The sequence below is a fragment of the Sparus aurata genome, chromosome 17, assembly GCF_900880675.1.
Source record: "Sparus aurata chromosome 17, fSpaAur1.1, whole genome shotgun sequence".
Taxonomy (NCBI): domain Eukaryota; kingdom Metazoa; phylum Chordata; class Actinopteri; order Spariformes; family Sparidae; genus Sparus; species Sparus aurata.
The window spans coordinates 10217151-10235471 of NC_044203.1; the positions used below are offsets into that span (position 1 = coordinate 10217151).

The 18321-nt window shown below is 44.2% G+C and overlaps 1 protein-coding gene across 4 annotated transcripts in view; it reads left to right on the forward strand.

Moving 5' to 3' along the window:
* The window catches only part of klhl32 (kelch-like family member 32), a 31540-nt gene extending 13253 nt beyond the window's left edge, over positions 1-18287 (forward strand). For all 4 annotated transcript variants that reach the window (XM_030394432.1, XM_030394433.1, XM_030394435.1 and 1 more), the window contains 7 exons: positions 4134-4232; positions 7499-7714; positions 10556-11282; positions 11467-11525; positions 14065-14257; positions 15741-15835; positions 16945-18287. In XM_030394432.1, coding sequence (XP_030250292.1) covers positions 4134-4232; positions 7499-7714; positions 10556-11282; positions 11467-11525; positions 14065-14257; positions 15741-15835; positions 16945-17106 — 1551 coding nt within the window. In that variant the 3' untranslated portion in view covers positions 17107-18287. The remainder of the gene's footprint in view (positions 1-4133; positions 4233-7498; positions 7715-10555; positions 11283-11466; positions 11526-14064; positions 14258-15740; positions 15836-16944) is intronic.
* Positions 18288-18321: the final 34 nt, after the last annotated feature.

Sequence of the window (18321 nt, forward strand, 5' to 3'; positions counted from 1 at the left end):
ACATGCTAACTAACAGCAACCAGCTAATAACATGCTAAGCTAACTAGCATGTTGCCAGCACTGACAGTGATACTAATTTTAGATGTACACACTAACACTGCACATTATGCAGAACAGCCCCTTTCACTGTGTTGTATGATGGTGTATGTTAATTTGTTGAATTATTACGGATGCATCGGTGTGAAAGTAGAATTTTAATGTTGATGCTGTTTCAAGGAGAGCTAACTTGAACAACTTTATATGCTGTTGGGGAATTGAGAGGTCTAGTGTTGAGGATTAATGGGGAAAAAAGGAATGGAATAATCATTATTATGTTTTAATTAGTTATCAGCTGAAACTAAGAATTGTCGTGTTCTGTCGGCTTAGAACAAGGCTTCATATCTACAGGTCTACAGGGTCCTCTGCTACAGTAGTCACCATGTTGCACTGCCATGTTTTTATAGTAGCCCTGAACAGACAAACCCAACGCTGGCTCTGGAGAGGGCCTTTCAGCTTTGTGCAACCTCACAGCGAGGTGCCACTAAATCCTTTGCACTGGTTCTTTAATGCACTCCAGTTAAGCACATTTCATGAACAAATAAAAGGTTTTAAGGCTAAAAACTCTATCTTTAAGCAACTAGTAACAACAAGCTTTACTAGAAGAATAGAAAGAGCAGCATTTCCCTCCAAAATACAGTTAAATATAAGTTTAAAGTAGCAATAGGCGGGGATACTCAAGTAAAGTGTGAGTACTTAGAATGGTACTTGTGTACAGTAGTTACTTTTCACCATTCCCAAATATGTCGCCAAAGTAAATCAAAACAGCGGATTTGCAGATTACCACTTTAATCTGAGCACCAAAAGCTTCTACTGCAGCGTGCCTTCGGATACAGTGTCATCCAGGAGGGTGCAGGTGCTGTATCAGATCCACTGCGCTCCCTGTCACTCCTCTGCTCTCTGTGGTCACGCTGATGAACATTGTTCTGGGATTCTAAAAAAGAAAACAGCATGAAATTCAAGAAAGCGGAAGTTAAAGAGCACAGTATTACATTTCCATACTAAAGCAGCGAAACGGTCATGCGCGCGAGGCCACTGTTGCCATCCCGTGAATAAGTGTGCGATCATCTCTAATAACGCTCCTTGACCTTGTTAGTGCCAGCGATCCTCGCTCCAATAAGCAGCCCAGCGGCTTATGCAGTACACTGAGAGGCCAGGAACTTTGTAATTACTCCTAATTTTATTTCCACAGTGGAAATGAGCAAAGAGTGAGTGGTTGGGCAGCGTAAGTAGGTCAACAGCAGGCTTGCAAGCCGCCCTGCTTTGGTTGGCTCAGCTCCTGTCCGCCCAGAGGAGATGATAGCAGATGAGATGAGGGCAATATGCTTATCCCCACACCGTAAATAATGACCTACTAAAAAATCCTTCAGCCACATGTCATAGGCCAGCAGCGCGGAGACAGGAGACATGCTGCTATGGGACGCTCCCAGACTGGAAATTGGTCAAGTAACTTCAATGAGATTTTTATTGCGCGCCAGGACCACTGTGGATAACTCAATCAATTAAACAGCTGGAACATCCTGCAGTGCTTTATTAGCCACAGTCGGGTCATTTTTCTGATTTGAAATTAATTTTCCCGAGCCGAAAGAATGAACTGAGCCCTCGTGGGTAGAAGTCTTCTGCATTCTGCCATACACGCGGCTGCTTTCATTTTGTCAGCTCCTCCAGGTGAAGGCTCGCAAGTAACAAGTGCAATAAATGCCGGTTTACACAAGAGCACGCCAAACTCCCACACTGAACCTGCCACGGTGTTATAAAACTTCTGCTGTGTCAGGTTGGAGTGCGCTAACTGTAGTGGGCCTCGGGAGAGCAGAGCAGGATATGAAGAGCGTTTACTTACAGCTATTACAGTGATTATTTGGGGTTTGTTGCTGCTGCTGCTGCTGTCTGCCAGGATGCTGCTGATTGAGCCAAAGAAGGGGGGAGAAAATGGAGTGTGTGCTGTTTGCCTCAGCTTATATTCATCTGATAAAAGTAGTGGTGGTGTCTAAAATAGGTGTGCTTCTCTGAGTTCGGTTCTCCTCTTAATTAAGGGAATTTCTATCTGATTGGCGATCAAAGAATGGCGTTGTTCTATTCCCACTGGGGCGCGGCGCATACAGATTCTAATAATAGAAGCAAAGAACCACTCACTGTATTATTGCTTTTTATCTTAATATACTAAGCTTATATAAAACCCATAGATTGTGCTGGTGGTTAATTGGACCACTGCCCATGCCTGGCAGGAACCCATACTGTGATAAATGTGCAGATGTAGCCTAATTGCATGGGAAAAAAAATAAAAATCTACTAGCAAAGCTTGCTGAGGTTTGTTGGAAGTGGCTTTAGTTACAGGGGAAATATTTTATCATAAACCAATTACGCAGTTCTTTCCAGTAAACCTCACAGCATGAACCTCCTCAAATAAGCATAGCATGTGATTAAGCGCAACTGGTGACTAAGATGTTTTTGACATCATTCATAGAAAGTGGACAAGCAGGCATTAGAGGAAAGGGAATTTGTTCTGTCAAAATGAAAATAAAATGCATTTTCTGATTTCAAAAATCTGAAATAACGAGTAGGCTATAGCACAAATGATAGCCATGAGTGCTGCTCGACAATATTCAGCCCACTGGTGTATCAACAGAAGTGAGAGGCGAGGGAGACGAGCGATGAAGTCATATTTTTTTCTCACTTTCACTACTGATGCTGTCACGCCTCTGTGGCTATGTAGGCCAGTGCTGCTGAATGGATTATCAAAGGTTTGTTCCTGCTCTTCAAAACAATGCCAAATTTCATCTGGAGTAGGTGAGTCCGCTGGGTGAAAGGTAACATGGGCCCTGTTCAGTCTGATTGGGCTATTACTGCAATGATTTAGAGAACATTTAACTCCATGTGGTCCTGTTCGTGTGCTGAGAATAGGCACAAAAAGGGCAGTTTACCCCCCATCAAGTACATAATACCTGACTTTGCTCCTGCTAGTGATATGAATCGGCTGCATTTACGTTGAATGCGTACGGGTGGGTATTATGGAGGAAAGAGAAGGATGCTTTCAGCTGCTGTTCATTCAGCTCAACAGGAAGCACTTTGGCAGAATCCGTGCTGTAATAATTGCCTGAATATGTTGCTTTGCCGGGACGATGATAATGATGAATCAAACACATGGGTAGAGCACTTCTTGTGATGCTGAGCAATCTGTCACACTCGCTTTTCCCTGTCCCTGCTACACCATCTCAAACATTTTTAAATAACCTGGAATACAGACAGGATTCTCAGTGATTCTGAAGCAAAATCCACAAAAAGGGACAGCAGAAAGATAAATATTGAAATTAGATATAAAGTACACTGCCTGGTTTTAAAATTTAATTGAGTTTAGGTCAGATTGGCCTACTGTATGCTTCAGAGCTGACCTTTAAATGCATTGTAAATGCAGTTGAGAATATGATAATAGCTATAAGAGTGGGCTGTTTGTTTTGTTTGTTTGTTTGTTTTTTCAGAAAATACCATCTTTAATATAATAATTAACCAAAAAAACACATATATCAAGTCTGTTTATTAATCATGCCAAAACGCATATCTTTAGTCATATCCCAATATACTTCAGGTTTATACATAGTGGGCTGTGCTTCATTGTCCTTACCAAATAGGGCTTCAGTTAATCCTTTTTTACTTTATTTTATTTTTCCAAAAAACGCCACTAATTCTCATGTCTGAGAAACAAAAAAAGGCTGACAGAAATCGTTAATTGTTCATTTTGAAAGAGCAGCCGCCAGAGTGAAGATGCTCGACAGACCGGGGTGAGCCTTTTAAAGGGGCTGATCCCGCTTTGATGCTGTCCAGCCAATAAATGAACTAGACAGAGTGCAACATGGTTCTAATGCATCCAGATGTAATGCATTTAAGGGTTAATAAGACTGATAGGCATTACCCACGGTATAAACAGGAAGAAAACATGCTTGATAATGTAACATTTACGTATAATTTAATTTCCTCCGAATGAAGGGATATAACAAATACCTAATGACACTAACTCTGTGTAATAACTAACCGCAATCCAACTGCAGTGAAATTAAAACTAAAGAAAAAATCCAAAGACCTTTGTTGTCTCCTCTGGGCAGATCCTGCTGGAGCCGGCGGTGATCCAGGACGTCCTGTCTGCCGGCAGCCACCTTCAGCTGCTGGAGCTCCTCAGCCTCTGCTCCCACTACCTCATCCAGGTACACACACACACACACACACACACACACACACACACACAAACACAAACACACACCCCCTTGTCCTGCCGAGCTGGAGACGTACAGTAATAAGAGGAATCAGGAATAACCGCTTGGCACTAGAGGTCCCACGGGGTTAATGGAAATCCTGTAATATCGTGGAGTTTTGAGAGTTGCGTTGCTCTCAAGAACAGTCAGCTGATTTAATCCTGTCTGCGGGGAGCAGCGAGGAAATTTGCTGTACAAATGAACCACTTAACTTGAGTGGGGCTAATAGGTTTTATGCTAGGATTCATTTCACATGTTTATTGTATTAGTATGAGAATCCAATTCTCAGTTGCACTGGAAACCAATAAGTAGCCTATTCCACTTTAGACAAACAACAGAGCAGCGTGGACCAGGATCTGAGGTTTATGATGATGCCCCTTATGGGACCTTACGCACTGTAACGTTACATGAAGATAATGGAGAACATATTGATTCTGGCTGCGTAATTGTAATGACAAAAATACTGACATGGCCTCATCATCCTTTCACCGTAACAGACAAAAGCAACCACAGTCACACTGTCAACAACATTAAATTATTCAGCCTTATGCAGTGTGTTTTGCAATATGCTGACAAAGATCCACTTAACCTGTCCTCGTCACACACATGTCACAACAGAAGCCATGTAAAACTAATTTATGTATCCAAAATGGGGGGGAAAAAATAAATGACTCTCGTGCTCAATAGATAAATAAATACATTGGGAAATACATTTGCTACATTGTGTATGCAGTAACGAAGAACTGGCCACCTGCTGAATTCATACTCAGAACAAATAAGGGGCAGCATATCACGAGAATGACCACTAACTGCTGCTTACTGTAGCTGCTATTAGCTAGTTAGCTCAGTTTGTTGTGCAGTTGGCGATCTGTCTGGGGTGCTGTTTACATTTCTAGCACAGGGGCTTTGGACTGGGAAGGGATGGGGTTAGCCAGTTAGCATGCTAACTTCAGAAGACATCTGCGATGCAGCAGTTATTACTTCACACTCTGTTGATAATTAAGGTTAAATGTTGAATGTTTTCAACTGAAATTCTGGCCATACTGAGCCTTTAATATGTCAGTACTCGGCTATTGAATCTGTAGCCTACAAAAACTGTTGGTTTTAAGGATGCTCTAGGAGTCTTGAGTAGGCTAGACAATATTCAGACTTGTGGAGCTCTAGAGGTGCTGGTAGGTGGATTTTAAACCCTTAGAGAGAGTGAGTTGTACCTGCTTCCGTTCTTTATGTTAAACTAAGCTAGGTGTCATCTGGCCCTTGCTTAATGTTCAGTGTGTATATCCACAATGTCAGACTGTTCGTTCAAACTAACACTGCACAGTTTGCTGCATAATCAAACCCAAACACTGCTGTCATATCAAAATGTAACAACTTCCAATCTACTGTAATCTATATTTAATGGTCTGGTGTGTGCCCCCTTCACAGGGAGCTCAAAGCCAGTACAGGTTCAGTGTGTTGATCAAGGACACCCCTGTGGGGTGGATGCTTGTCAGCTAAGGTGCCTGATTCAGGTCTCTTCAATAACTAGGCCACTCTGCTGCTTGTTTCATGTATTTTATCACCGGGACCAAGATGAATGTGCTGGAACAGAGGCAAAGTCGGCCTACTGTCCTCTGGGTACGCTGCCAAAAGTAGATAAAAACAAATCAGGTGGAAGCCGTTGCAAAGCAGGATCACTGGGAGGTATTTGATGCACAGTGTCTGACGGTTCCCTGGAATCCATGCATTTTGCAGTGGTTTTAGAATTGCTTAATTGCATACATAATACATAATCTGCAGTGCCAATTCAGCATGTGCGTGTCAAATCTCTGCCACCATAATGTCATCTTGTTACACTGTATTTTAACATCAGTCTTTACTGTCGCTTTACTATAGTAAACCTAGCTCAAATCTGCCATCTGGTGGTTGCAGAAGCCTCATCTTTATTGATTTGCAGTGACCAGCCGATACCTCACTATAGACACAACGACAAACTCCGGAATAAGTCATTGATTTTTCTGTTTGGTCATCTCTTTACCTGCTAACATCCCTTGTTTGCAGACGCATGTTTTATTTGGTATGTGGTTGGAGTGCATAATGGACAGTAAGGCTTTGCCAATAACAGAACACACTGCACCGATAGATTGAAAATCAGATATATCAGCCGGTCAGGATCGTCCACCTCGGATGGATATGATGGATACTGATGTGCCGAACTCAGCTAATTGAATATTGAATAACTGATCAATTCTACACTTGTTGTGTATAGCACTATTAGGCCTTTGTCTGAAATGATAGTGATGACATATCATGACTGGTATAGACGTCTGATAGTTACTGCTGTATTTGTATAATCATAATTCCAATACTGAGAGGGGCACTATGTAACTTTTTACGATCTATATTCTTAAGCTGTAGGACCCCTAGGCTTGGATTTCACCCTGCCTGTCTTTCATAAAAAAATTGTGAGAACACACAATTTACAAGGTACATGTAGAAAACTCAAGACTTGATCAGACCCCTCACATCACCAGATCATCTGGGCTGAGCAATGATACCAACCGAGGTCCCAGACCAGATACCTCTTCCAGTCGGAGATCATTTGGATTCAGTCAGTCCTAAACACCTGTAGTCTGAATATGAATGTATCAGGAGCACTGTCTACGTCTGTTTATAAGCCCATAAAAATGTTGCATAGTGCACCTTTAATAAGGACCTTTAATCTAATTTGTTTTAAATCTTGAGGGAGGAGGGGATGTAGCTGATGCATGTTCAGACTGTATGTTCTGAAAGACAGCCAGAAGATGGCAGTCTTATTCCACTAGTCGAGCATCATTATCTTTTATTTCCCCCTCTTTCCCCGTGTAGTCTTTCTCCGCATTTGGCATCTGTAATGTTGTCATTTAACTAGGAAACTGGAATCATCCCACAGCTCATGCATACATGTTGTATTGTATTTTTGGCTTATATGCGGGATGTGTTGGGAGGAGTGTGTGTGTCTAACCTTTCTAGATGGGTTGAAAAAAAACCCAAACAGGACATCTATAATTGGTAAATGGGACATTTGCTTAAACTGATGGCGTACATAGAACAAAAATATTCAGGAGTTCACATACATGAAAATATAGCTCCCGAGAAATCACAGTGTTTAGCAGTTCATTTATTTTGCTGTTTCTCAGTACTGAGGAAATATTGATGATGAGCACATACATTGGTATGTTTATGTGTTGACCCTGCAGGAACTAAGCAGCGTGAACTACCTGGAGCTGTACCGCGTGGCCGACCTGTTCCACCTCCCCGCCTTAGAGGAGGCCGTGGTGGGCTTCCTGGTGGAGCACCTGTCTGAGCTGAGCCAGAGCAGGCAGGACGAGGCCCTGCAGCTGCCCTACCGCCTCCTCAGGGAGGTGCTGAAGAGCGACCGCCTCACCTCTCTGAGCGAGGAGGAGATATGGAAGGTACCAGACGTGTGTCTGTGTTTGCATGTGTGTTTGTCGTCACAGGTGTGCCATGCAGATAAGGTAGGCAGGTAAGGCTTTATGGTAGCGTTGTGATAAAAAAAAAAAAAAATTTAAAGTGAGAAACAATCATCTCAGCTAGTAACGCACAAAATGATCACATTGCATCTTGGAACTAAATTAATCTTTACATATAACACACACACACACACACACACACACACACACACACACACACACACACACAGTACATGAAACAACAAATGAAACACTGCCAGCTGCATCTCCATGTACTGTTTGTTTATATTAATGCAGATATGCAAAAGGAAGGACTGTTTCTGATGTTGTGGTTACGGACACGTGTCGTGTGTCAGTCTGTGTGACTGGGTGTATGTGAGTGTGTGTGTGTGTGTGTGTGTGTGTGTGCATGCATGTGTCATGAACTGCTGGGATTGCGGAGTGAGGCGGCAGTGCGGGGTGGGGACTCACTGTTTTGACTGTTCATTTGCACCAATCAGCCTCCCCCCCTCCCGCCCTCCCCCTCCGATCTCTCTCCCTCTCTGCCTTTCTCCCCTTCTCTGATTAGGCCCACCGCGGCTCCATCAGGGCCCCAATCCCCCAGCTGTCACTCGGCCGCCCGTCTGATTGAAAACAATCAGGCCTCTGATGGCACAATTACCCTGACCCTTTAGCCAGCCGCCGCCGCCATAATCAGCCTCTGATTAGGCTGCTTTGGGCCTCCTTCACTTCGCCCAGAAGGTTAATTTGGGCATCAGACGGAAGCGAACGGCAAGCGGGGGCCGTCGTCCGAAAGGGTGAAGGGGGGGTGTGCGCGCCAATACCGGACTGATATAGCTTGGCCGTCAATCATTGTCACTCAGAGTTTTCTTCGAGTCTCTCACGCTCTGGAAATCACATTTTCTCTGGCTTTGTTTTTTCCCCCCCTCTCTCTTCTTTCTTGCCATCCTTTGCTCTGCCTTTCTTCTGCTACCCCCTCCCCGTACCTCACTCCCTCACTATCTCTTTCCCTCTCTCTCTCTTTTGTAGTCTTACTCCCTCTCTTTCACACACATACACACACACACACACACACAGACACACACCCTCTCACACTTTCTCTTTCAGCACGGAGGGGAAGGAGGGAGAAGGAGTTGATTTATTCTGTGCCCTGAGGAAGTTGTGTGATGCAGCGTGACCTTCACAGTCAGCTGCCGTAGTGCACACGCGCGCACACACAGACACACACACACACACACACACATACAGACACATATACTGTCACTTCAGAGCAATGAGGAGGAGAGAGGCGGGGTGAGCGATAGAGAGAAGGAGGCAGAGACAGGAGAAGAGTGGCACAGATATCACAAAAACACAGTCCTGACTTGCATGTTTGTTGCATATTCCCTCCTTCAGAGGACTGAAGACGGGACATGAAAGAGGAGCTGTTCACTCGCCACCAAACACTAAATGCTGTGTTTTGATTTCCGGCGTGATACTGCCAATTTTCATCCGGGGTCACCCTTGTTAGAAAACAGCATGTTCTCAATTCCCATTGCCCCCAAAACTTGCCTTTATCCTGTATTCAGTTCTGTGTGTGTGCGCGCGCAGATTAAAACCACTTTGTTTTCCTGATGATGGTATCAGTGATCTCCAGTCATCTCGCCCACATTCACACCTCGTCGCAGCTAAATAACCTTCCACCGCTCTCAAGTTCAATTAAATCCCTTCTCTGCAACCCAGTCGGCCTGCATTAAACAAAGGAGGGTGCCTGTGGATATTTACAGTCTGTATATTGAATGCTGCTGATTAATAAGTACTTGTGTGTGTTGGCAAGTATGGATGCGGTGTCGGCTTGCCTCAGTCTTGCCCTAATAGCCTTTAGGTGTCTAGAAAAATAATTATGATTAGCAGTCCTACGCTCATTTGTTTTCTGAGGTGCTCTCCTCTTGCTTTCTTCTTTTTTTCCCCCCCCACCTATTCTTCTAATCTTTACTTATTTTCATACTGACTGCTGTTTCTTCCTTCCATTTACTCTCCTCTTTGCACCCTTTATTCCTTCCCCCTTCTCTCCGCTCGTAACGCCTTCCTCCCACCCCACTTTTAAGGGACCGTTTGAAAATGTTTTGGCTGACCCTTATGTTTCACATTTAACCAAAAGGGGAACAGAGAATTTGAAGGTGACATATTCAATGACACGAGTTATCATACTAGCGCAACAGCATGTCAGACCAAAATATCTGCAGAGGTAGTTTGCAGTTGATTTTTTTTCCCCATCAAGATCCATGCATTATTCCCTGAGAAATATTCGCCCTGTCTCACAATCGTAAAAAAAAAAAAAAAGATCCTAGATCCATCCCTTTATGTGGATCCGTACTGAAAGTTGTTTGGCTCTATTCTAGAATGAGAACCCTCTTCCTGAATTTAGTGTTAATGCATTCAGTTGTTTTGTGTAATCCTGCTGACAAACCAACCAACCAACCAGTCAACCAACAAACGAACGGCCATGGGTGAAAAAATCATTTTGACACAGTCATGAAAACATCAAGTAAAATTGTTGGCAGTTGCAAAATTTATGGAAAACATAAGAAAATGGTGAATGCTCTTGTCACTAGTTTAAAAAATATGTGGTGGCCCTCTTGGTAGAGTGTACATGTATGATGCTGATTCCTGGGTTTAATTGCAGCCTGTGGTCCTGTGCTGCATGTCCTCCCCTCCCTCTTCACCCATTCTTGTCCTTTCAAAATAAAAGCCCCCCAAAAAGCTAATTTGAATTAAGAAACCACTTAATGAGTGCACTAGGCCTAAAGTAAATAACTTCTTCTCTGCTCCATCTGCCTCTAGTTGGTCGTTCTGTGGCTGGAACATGACTGTCGCTACCAGTACACTGAGGATCTACTCCAACATGTTCGCTATAGCCTGATGGACGTCCCCACACTGCACCACCTTGCCCGTAGCCACCCTTTGGTCCAGTCCAGCCCTACTGCAGCCGCCCTCGTGGAGGAGGCCCTGGACTACCACCACGCCACCTTCGCCCAGCCCCTCTGCCAGTCGGCCCGTACGCGGCCTCGTTTCCAGTCTCTCACCCTCTACATAGCCGGTGGACGTAAGCGGGAGGTGAGCAGAGTCAGGGAGCTGCGGTATTTCAACCCGGCTGCACAGGAGCATGTACGCGTCGCAGGCGGGTCGAACTGGAGCGAGCTGGCGCCCATGCCCACCGGGCGCAGCCACCATTGCGTGGCTGTTATGGGGAACTTCCTGTTTGTTGTGGGTGGGGAGGTGGAGCATGCCACGGGGAGGACATGTGCGGTGAGGACTGCTTGTCGCTACGACCCCCGGGGCAACTGTTGGACTGAGATTGCCTCAATGAAGGCCTGCAGGGAACACTTTGTCCTGGGTGCTCTGGGTCAGTACCTGTACGCGGTGGGGGGCAGGAATGAGCTGAGGCAGGTGCTGCCCTCTGTGGAGCGCTACTGTCCCAAAAGGAACAAGTGGATGTTTGTCCAACCCTTCGACCGCTCACTGTCCTGCCACGCCGGCTGTGTGGCTGACAACCTACTCTGGGTCTCAGGTACACAGAGATAAGGAAGGACTCAAGATACTCACATAGGCATTAAATTTTTCTGGATTCTGTACATTGATATCCATGCACACACAGACACACACAAGTAGTTCAGAGGTTTCATGCACATTTGTACCAAAATCATTCGCTCTCAGATAAAAGCCATCAGAGTGTTGTTCCTTTTGTATTGCAGGTGGGGTGACGAACACAGCTCAGTACCAGAATCGACTGATGGTGTACGACCCAGATCAGGTAACAGTGAAGCGATGAGCTCCACTTATGCTATACTGTACTCCTTAGACTTCTTATTCCGAAGCATGCCGTAGAGTTTCACATCTTTAAAGCTGCTAGAATCAATATTTTCATATTAACGATGGATGAAACGACTGCGCGTGTCGTGAAAGGTGTCGGTCGCACCTGCAGGAAGTTAGAATCACAGTTTCAGTCTCAACAGTCTACCTCTGTTTCGTGGAGCTTCATAGCATCTTACAGTTCCTTACCGTTTCGGATCCCTCTCACTGTCTATCTGTCACTGTCGTCAGTGCTGTTTCCAGCGGTTGGCGGGCAGATGTTTCCAGCAAAACCGATCTGATTAACCCACTGCAGTGGAATCTACCTGCTCAGCATTAAAAGACAGCCAGACAAAGTTAGTTACTCGATAGTGCATGAGAGCTAGATGTCCGTCAGGTTTTGTCACAAAGTTAAAAGACAGTGGCCAGAAGCGTGAATACGGATGCTCTAAGTGGATGTGTATAGAAGGCTGGTTCTGTAAAACGTTTGCCATGTGAGCTTTATAAAGTACTGTACTAATACGTTCGTGCTGCATTTACAGCTTGTTGCACCGCCACCAAATTGCTAATTGATCAGTTGAAATGAGAAAAAAAAACTAAACAATCAAACTCGATCTGTGGAAAAGCGTCTGAGGAAACACACATAACAAATAACATATTACACAAATCAAACAATACACATTTAAATTGAATTTTCTTCCACGTAGCCATTGGACTTCTTATAGTTCCATACATAAAGATTAAAAACTCCATCCACACTTGTAGTCCTAAGAAAAACTGTATGGTTAGACCAACGTGTTCCAGCCAGCGGACATCGCCATCAGGGTCTAAAGTCAGAAGTTGGACATCACTGTACTTAAATTGTTTCAGGAAAACTGGCAACAGTGTTATGAGTCGTCACGCTCTACTACAGACATGTTTGTCTGATGTTCTCGGCACTGGAAGTGTTGCTGTAGTGTCGGACCTTCAAGGCTGCTTTTCCCTTCTCCGTGCACCTTGTAAGTAGGTGAATTTGTGCCAGAAACTCCCACGCTAATTCAGATGTCAGACTCAAAACGTACTCTTTTTGACCGGCGTTGTTTCTCCACTTTGTAATTCTTTTTGTCTACTGTGCACACAATTACCGTTTCTCTATCCTTTCAGGGATTTTTTAGGAAAAGTCGTCTCTTCTCTGAATAAGGGTAGAAAGAATCCTATTGTTCCCGATTCTAAAACCTTCAAAAACAAATCTGGCTTCACTTGACAGTTAATGTCGCCAGAGTGATATTATTATTGCAAATTGATGCTGTGTTTACCTCTGAAAAAAAAAAAAAAAAAAACTACTCTTAGACGGCATCAATGTAACGTTTATGGCTTTTTCGAGCGTTAATGCAGACATCGCGCTCCCTGTGATGAATTACACAACAGGCAGGTGTCAAGAGTCTGCTAATTGATTCTCACACCATATGGAAATTAATGATGGCAACGATGGCAATGGAAAATAGAAAAAAATAAAAATAAATCTACAGCTTTCTTTAGAATCTAATCAGTATGATTAATTTGCTTTTTTCCTATTAATATTTGTAGCTCTGAAAACACTGCTCCTTTAATGTAAATCCCCCTAATGTTGTTTCTATAAGGTTACATCCTTTTACCTTAAGTAAAAAGTCAACGATCGTATATAAACAAACATCAATTGTGTTGCAGTCTCCGGTGCATCGAATCGATTTAATTATTTTCTCCATCTGAATCACTCACGCGCACCTAGCTGTAGTGGAATGTAGTGAGCTTCACCTTCTGTTTGTGTATGTATATGAGCCAGCTGTTGGAGAGAGGGCTGTATCTCGGCGAGGCTGTATACGAAAAAAGGTATGGAGGTATGCGGCGTGTATGTGCGTAAGGCGCACATCCATATGGGCCTGTGTTCGGCGTGGAAGCGAGGGAACGCAGGAGCGAGCGAAAGAGAGAGGGAGAGAGTCTCATTTGTATTCACCATGAATCTACATTCACCTGCCAGAGCAACAGCAACCCCCCACCCACTCTACCCTCAACAGATGGCCACCCGTCAGCTCCCAGCAGACACACACACACACTCTCATTCTCTGCCTCAATCAAACACTTGCACGCACACGCACACACACACACACAGACACACACAGACACAAAATAAGCTTCGACACACTTAGTGAAATGAGCAGGGATCCTCTGTGTAAAATGGAGTGGCTGAAACATATGATTAGAAATAGGGAGGGAAGTCATTAGTACAAACCAGAGCTCCAGTGTCACGTTATTTATCTAGCACTGAGCATACATCAATTACCCATGCATGGATATGCTTAAATATTAATCTTCTTATTCATCCTCCTTCCTTTCCCACCCTCTCTGTTTCTCCCTCCCTCCCTCTTCGTACTACATCTCACCTCCCTCTCATCTGCATCCTATCATTTTCTTCCTTCTTTCGTCCCCTCCATCCATCACTTCACCCTAATCCGTTCTCCACCGCCCGTCACCTCCGTTTTCAGGACCAGTGGTTGGCCCGCGGTCCCATGCTGCAGAGGCGAGTTTACCACGTCATGGCGGCGGTGAGGAGGCAGCTCTACGTGCTGGGTGGGAACGACCTGGACTACAACAACGACCGCATCCTGGTCCGCCACATCGACTCCTACAACATGGACCTGGACCAGTGGACGCGCTGCTCCTTCAGCCTCCTCACGGGTGGGCAGAGTGGAGAAACGGCACACGTGACAGTGCATACAGTTCCAAATGTATTCTCTAACCACACGTGTGAACATGCACAGACCTTCACACTTATACTCTAGATGACTAATGAGGTGATAGTCACCAACTGGTCGACTCTCTGGTCTGCGCTATGGACAGAAACATAAGTGGACTCTACACTAAAACTGCTGCAAAAACAGCGGGCAAGCCAAAACCTCTACATAACATAAAGGCCGACTGATTTGAAGGAATAGTTTGACAAACGCCCATTCACTTTCTTACCAAGAGGTGTATGAAAAGGTCCACACCACTCTCACAGCTGTACAGTAAATATGAAGCTATATACATAAAGAAAAATAACATCCCCCTGCGCACCAACCAGGATTTAGCAACGTTTGTGAGAACACCTGTGGGGCCGCTGCCTATGTTATACGGCCACTACACAACCAAATGGAGCAGAGCTAAGTTTTTGTCTGTTTGATAGTAGCTTATGTAGGAGTGAGTTTTTCAAGATCCAGTGTGTGGGATTCAATGGCACTTAGTGGTGAAGTTACAGATTGCGACCAACTGAACACCCCTCACTTGCTTTTACACTCCCCTATGCTGGCTATGGTGGCCGTTAAAAATGCAAAAGGGAATCTCTAGTGCCAGTGTTTGCTTTAGTTCCTGGCTACTGTGAAAACACAGTGGACTCTAGCCTATTTTCTGTACAGGCTGCCTATATATAATTTTATTATACACTAATGAAAACATGATCATGAAATCTATATTCAGTTTCTGCCAGTAGACCCCCATGAATCCCACACACTGGACCTTTTGTGTTACAGAGAAATACTTCAGGGGAATTAATCTATTTTACTGAGGCCACAGTATGCTTTTAACTCTGAATGTACTGTATGGATGGAAACATAGGATAAGTAAAGCTCTCTGCGTTCTCATTAGTTAGAAACATAACACATAATGGCTCCCTGCTGGTTGTGAGTAGGTGGCAGGATGATATACCATGAAAACACATATATCTCTACTTTGGACCGATGGGCATGCATCCACTATAGCCTCCATGCTGGTGGAGGTGGCACTCCATCCCACCTCCGCCAGCCTGTAGATGCCCAGTTTATCATGCACACACTGTGCTATAGGACGTGGTCATTCATTCTCTCGTTCCATGTCACCGTGTTCGGCAGAGGCTTACGAGGTTTAAGGTTCAGGTGACTTTACTACTCCTCCCTCCTTCTCTACTCCTGTGTGACTTTCCTCTTTTGTTCCGGGACCGTCTCCTCCAATTATATCTGTAAAAGTTGAAGACAAAGTCACAGCAAAGAGAGCGGCAGCTCAATCTTGGCTCTCCGTACACACCCGCCCTTGCCCCATCTTTCTCCATTTATCTCCCTCTCTGCCTCTCGGGGGACATGGAAGTCATATTGTCTGAATGCCCTCTGCTTGGCACAGTGAAACAACCTGCCGGCTCTGTCCTCCCCAGGTCAAAACGAGTCCGGAGTTGCGGTCCACGATGACAGGATCTATGTGGTTGGAGGATATTCCATTTGGACCAACGAGCCTCTGGCGTGCATTCAGGTGAGAGATGCGGCTTTTACATTTGGCCTCATAACAGTCGTGACGCGTCAGAATACGATCAGATGAAGTGATAGGAATTCAGCTTTTCTACCGATAATATCCTGCACATTCAGTGAAGTGAAACAGCAGCACATGAATTATGAAACAACTATTGGAATTAATGAAACGATACATTGTGTATAGTTAAACAAGGGGCCATGTGTACAGTCCCCCGTGGATATCTGAACTTTGTGGGAAAGTGAAGTGGCAGAAGGAAGCAGAAAGGGAATAACGGCTGAAACGTACATAAAATTCAATTCGCTACCCTAGGGTTCTGGTTATTGGAAGGATTTCTGTAAATAATTTGTGAGGATTCTTTCAATCGTACTTTATATACAAACCAAGATTAAAGCTCGTGGCAAACATTGTCTACAGATATTACACTTAGCAAGTAAAAGGGCTAGAAATTGGATCGGAACACCGAATGTAAAAAAAAAAAAGGCATATGCTGGAGAGAAAAAGGCCGAGGCAGAATAATAAGACTTAGTCCACTCTGCCCTTATGTTTTCGCTTTACCCTGCCCCCAATCTCTCTCTGTTATTGCAAGCTCTTCGTATGTAAAAACTGTAGCTGTGTGCTCAGGTGACCTCGAGCACGAAGCCCAACTTGCTCCTTGCACCTTGCGTGGGTGTGTGCGTGCGGATGGAGGTGGAGACATTATTAACTCGCTTTTCTACAGAGAGGTATATTACATTCACACCGTTAACACAGCGGAGCCTTAATGAAGAACTGAATTTTTCCATGCTTCCTCAAAATCGAATACGATATATGTCTGCGTTGTGTTGTTTCTGATGCGATGATAATATACTGTTCACAGGACACTTGGACATTGGTTTTAGAAATCCCGTCCTTAGCTGGATTATCTTACAGTCCGTCTTTCCGTGGGAAGTTGTTTGGACCAAAGTGTCGAACAAACCGCCCAACTTAGAAACTCACATAGCCATCCTCGCAACATGGCTATGTACTACTACTATGACACAGCCGACTAAGTCAGATACATCCAAACCAGTGTCCCTGAAGGTATTTTACAAGGAAAGTCACATATTACGATTTAAATGTTCTGTTTCCAGGTGCTGGATCTGAGCGCGGAAGGGAAGGAGGAGGTTTTCTACGGGCCAACGCTGCCATTCGCCTCCAATGGGATAGCGACGTGTTTCCTCCCGGCTCCTTACTTCACCTGCCCAAACCTACAGACTCTACAAGTACCCCATCACAGGATAGGTGCCGTTTAAAACCGCTGATGTACAAAACGTCAGGAAACACGAACATGTAACCGGAGAATGGAGGATTTTAACTCGGCTCTGGGCAAGTCAGCATTCGCAAACGTGACTGACACAACTGCACCTGATCATTGCAATCACACTGGAACCTGCCATCTCCGTCACACGAGTGTACAGGGATTTCCCTGAGACCCAAATGTAATAACAATACTATCCTGAACTACGAGAGCCATGTTATTCTGCAAGCTTCTAGGAAACTGAAAAAAAAAAAAAAAAGCAGCTGTCTCAGTAATACAGCATATCTGTTGTATTTCCCCAAAGACTGGGACTCTACTCATGATGTCCAGTGAAGATGCTACAAGCAAGTTAAAAAAAGAGTAACTCCGGGGGGGATTTGAATTCCCTAAGAAGACAGGAACAAAATGCCAATCCTATTACCAATTAAGTGACTTGTGGTAAGCAGACGTTACTGAATTGCTCAAATGTTGTTTTTTTGTAACCCATTATAGGGCTGTAGGAGCTTTTCTCTGTGTACCATTTCCATCGAACCTCTATAATCACTTTGGTGGCCTGAAAAACGCGTGCGGGATGTTTTTCCAAGATATACATCACAAAGCCTGTTTTCTCATCGACTCGCATGTACTTTGAAATTACAGATTGGTTCAGCAGGTGTCAAGAGCATGAAGGCCGAAACTCATCAGTGCATAAAGCACCGTGTTATTTTTAGTCAAATACGGTAAAAAAAAAAAGAAAGAAAAAAAAAAAAAACTCGATTTTCTGCCACAGCAGTGACACAGTACTGTATGTGTGTATGTTATCAACCCGTGAGATTTTTATTATGCTCAGGACCTAAGACTGTTTATGTTTAAATGAATGTCTGGATATTGTCGTCGTTCAGAGAGTATCTGTTGAATAATCTCCGAAACGACCCTTAAAGCAAATAAGTTGGGACCCTGTGTGAAACATAAATAAAAACCGATGCGATCAACCGCACGCAAACTGCTTCAGAATAGGCACATGTTTTATGTTTTAGACAGCATCCCAACCTTTTTGCAATCTGGGTTGTATAATAACACTTCTAATGAGATCGAGAGAAAAATTTGATCCCTGCACTTCCCCCGTCTGTCCAAATCAACACGTGTCTGAAAGAGTACATGGAACATTTTCAGAATAAAAGGAGCTACATAAATAAATTGCAGTGGTGTGCATTGGACTGTTAATAGCTAT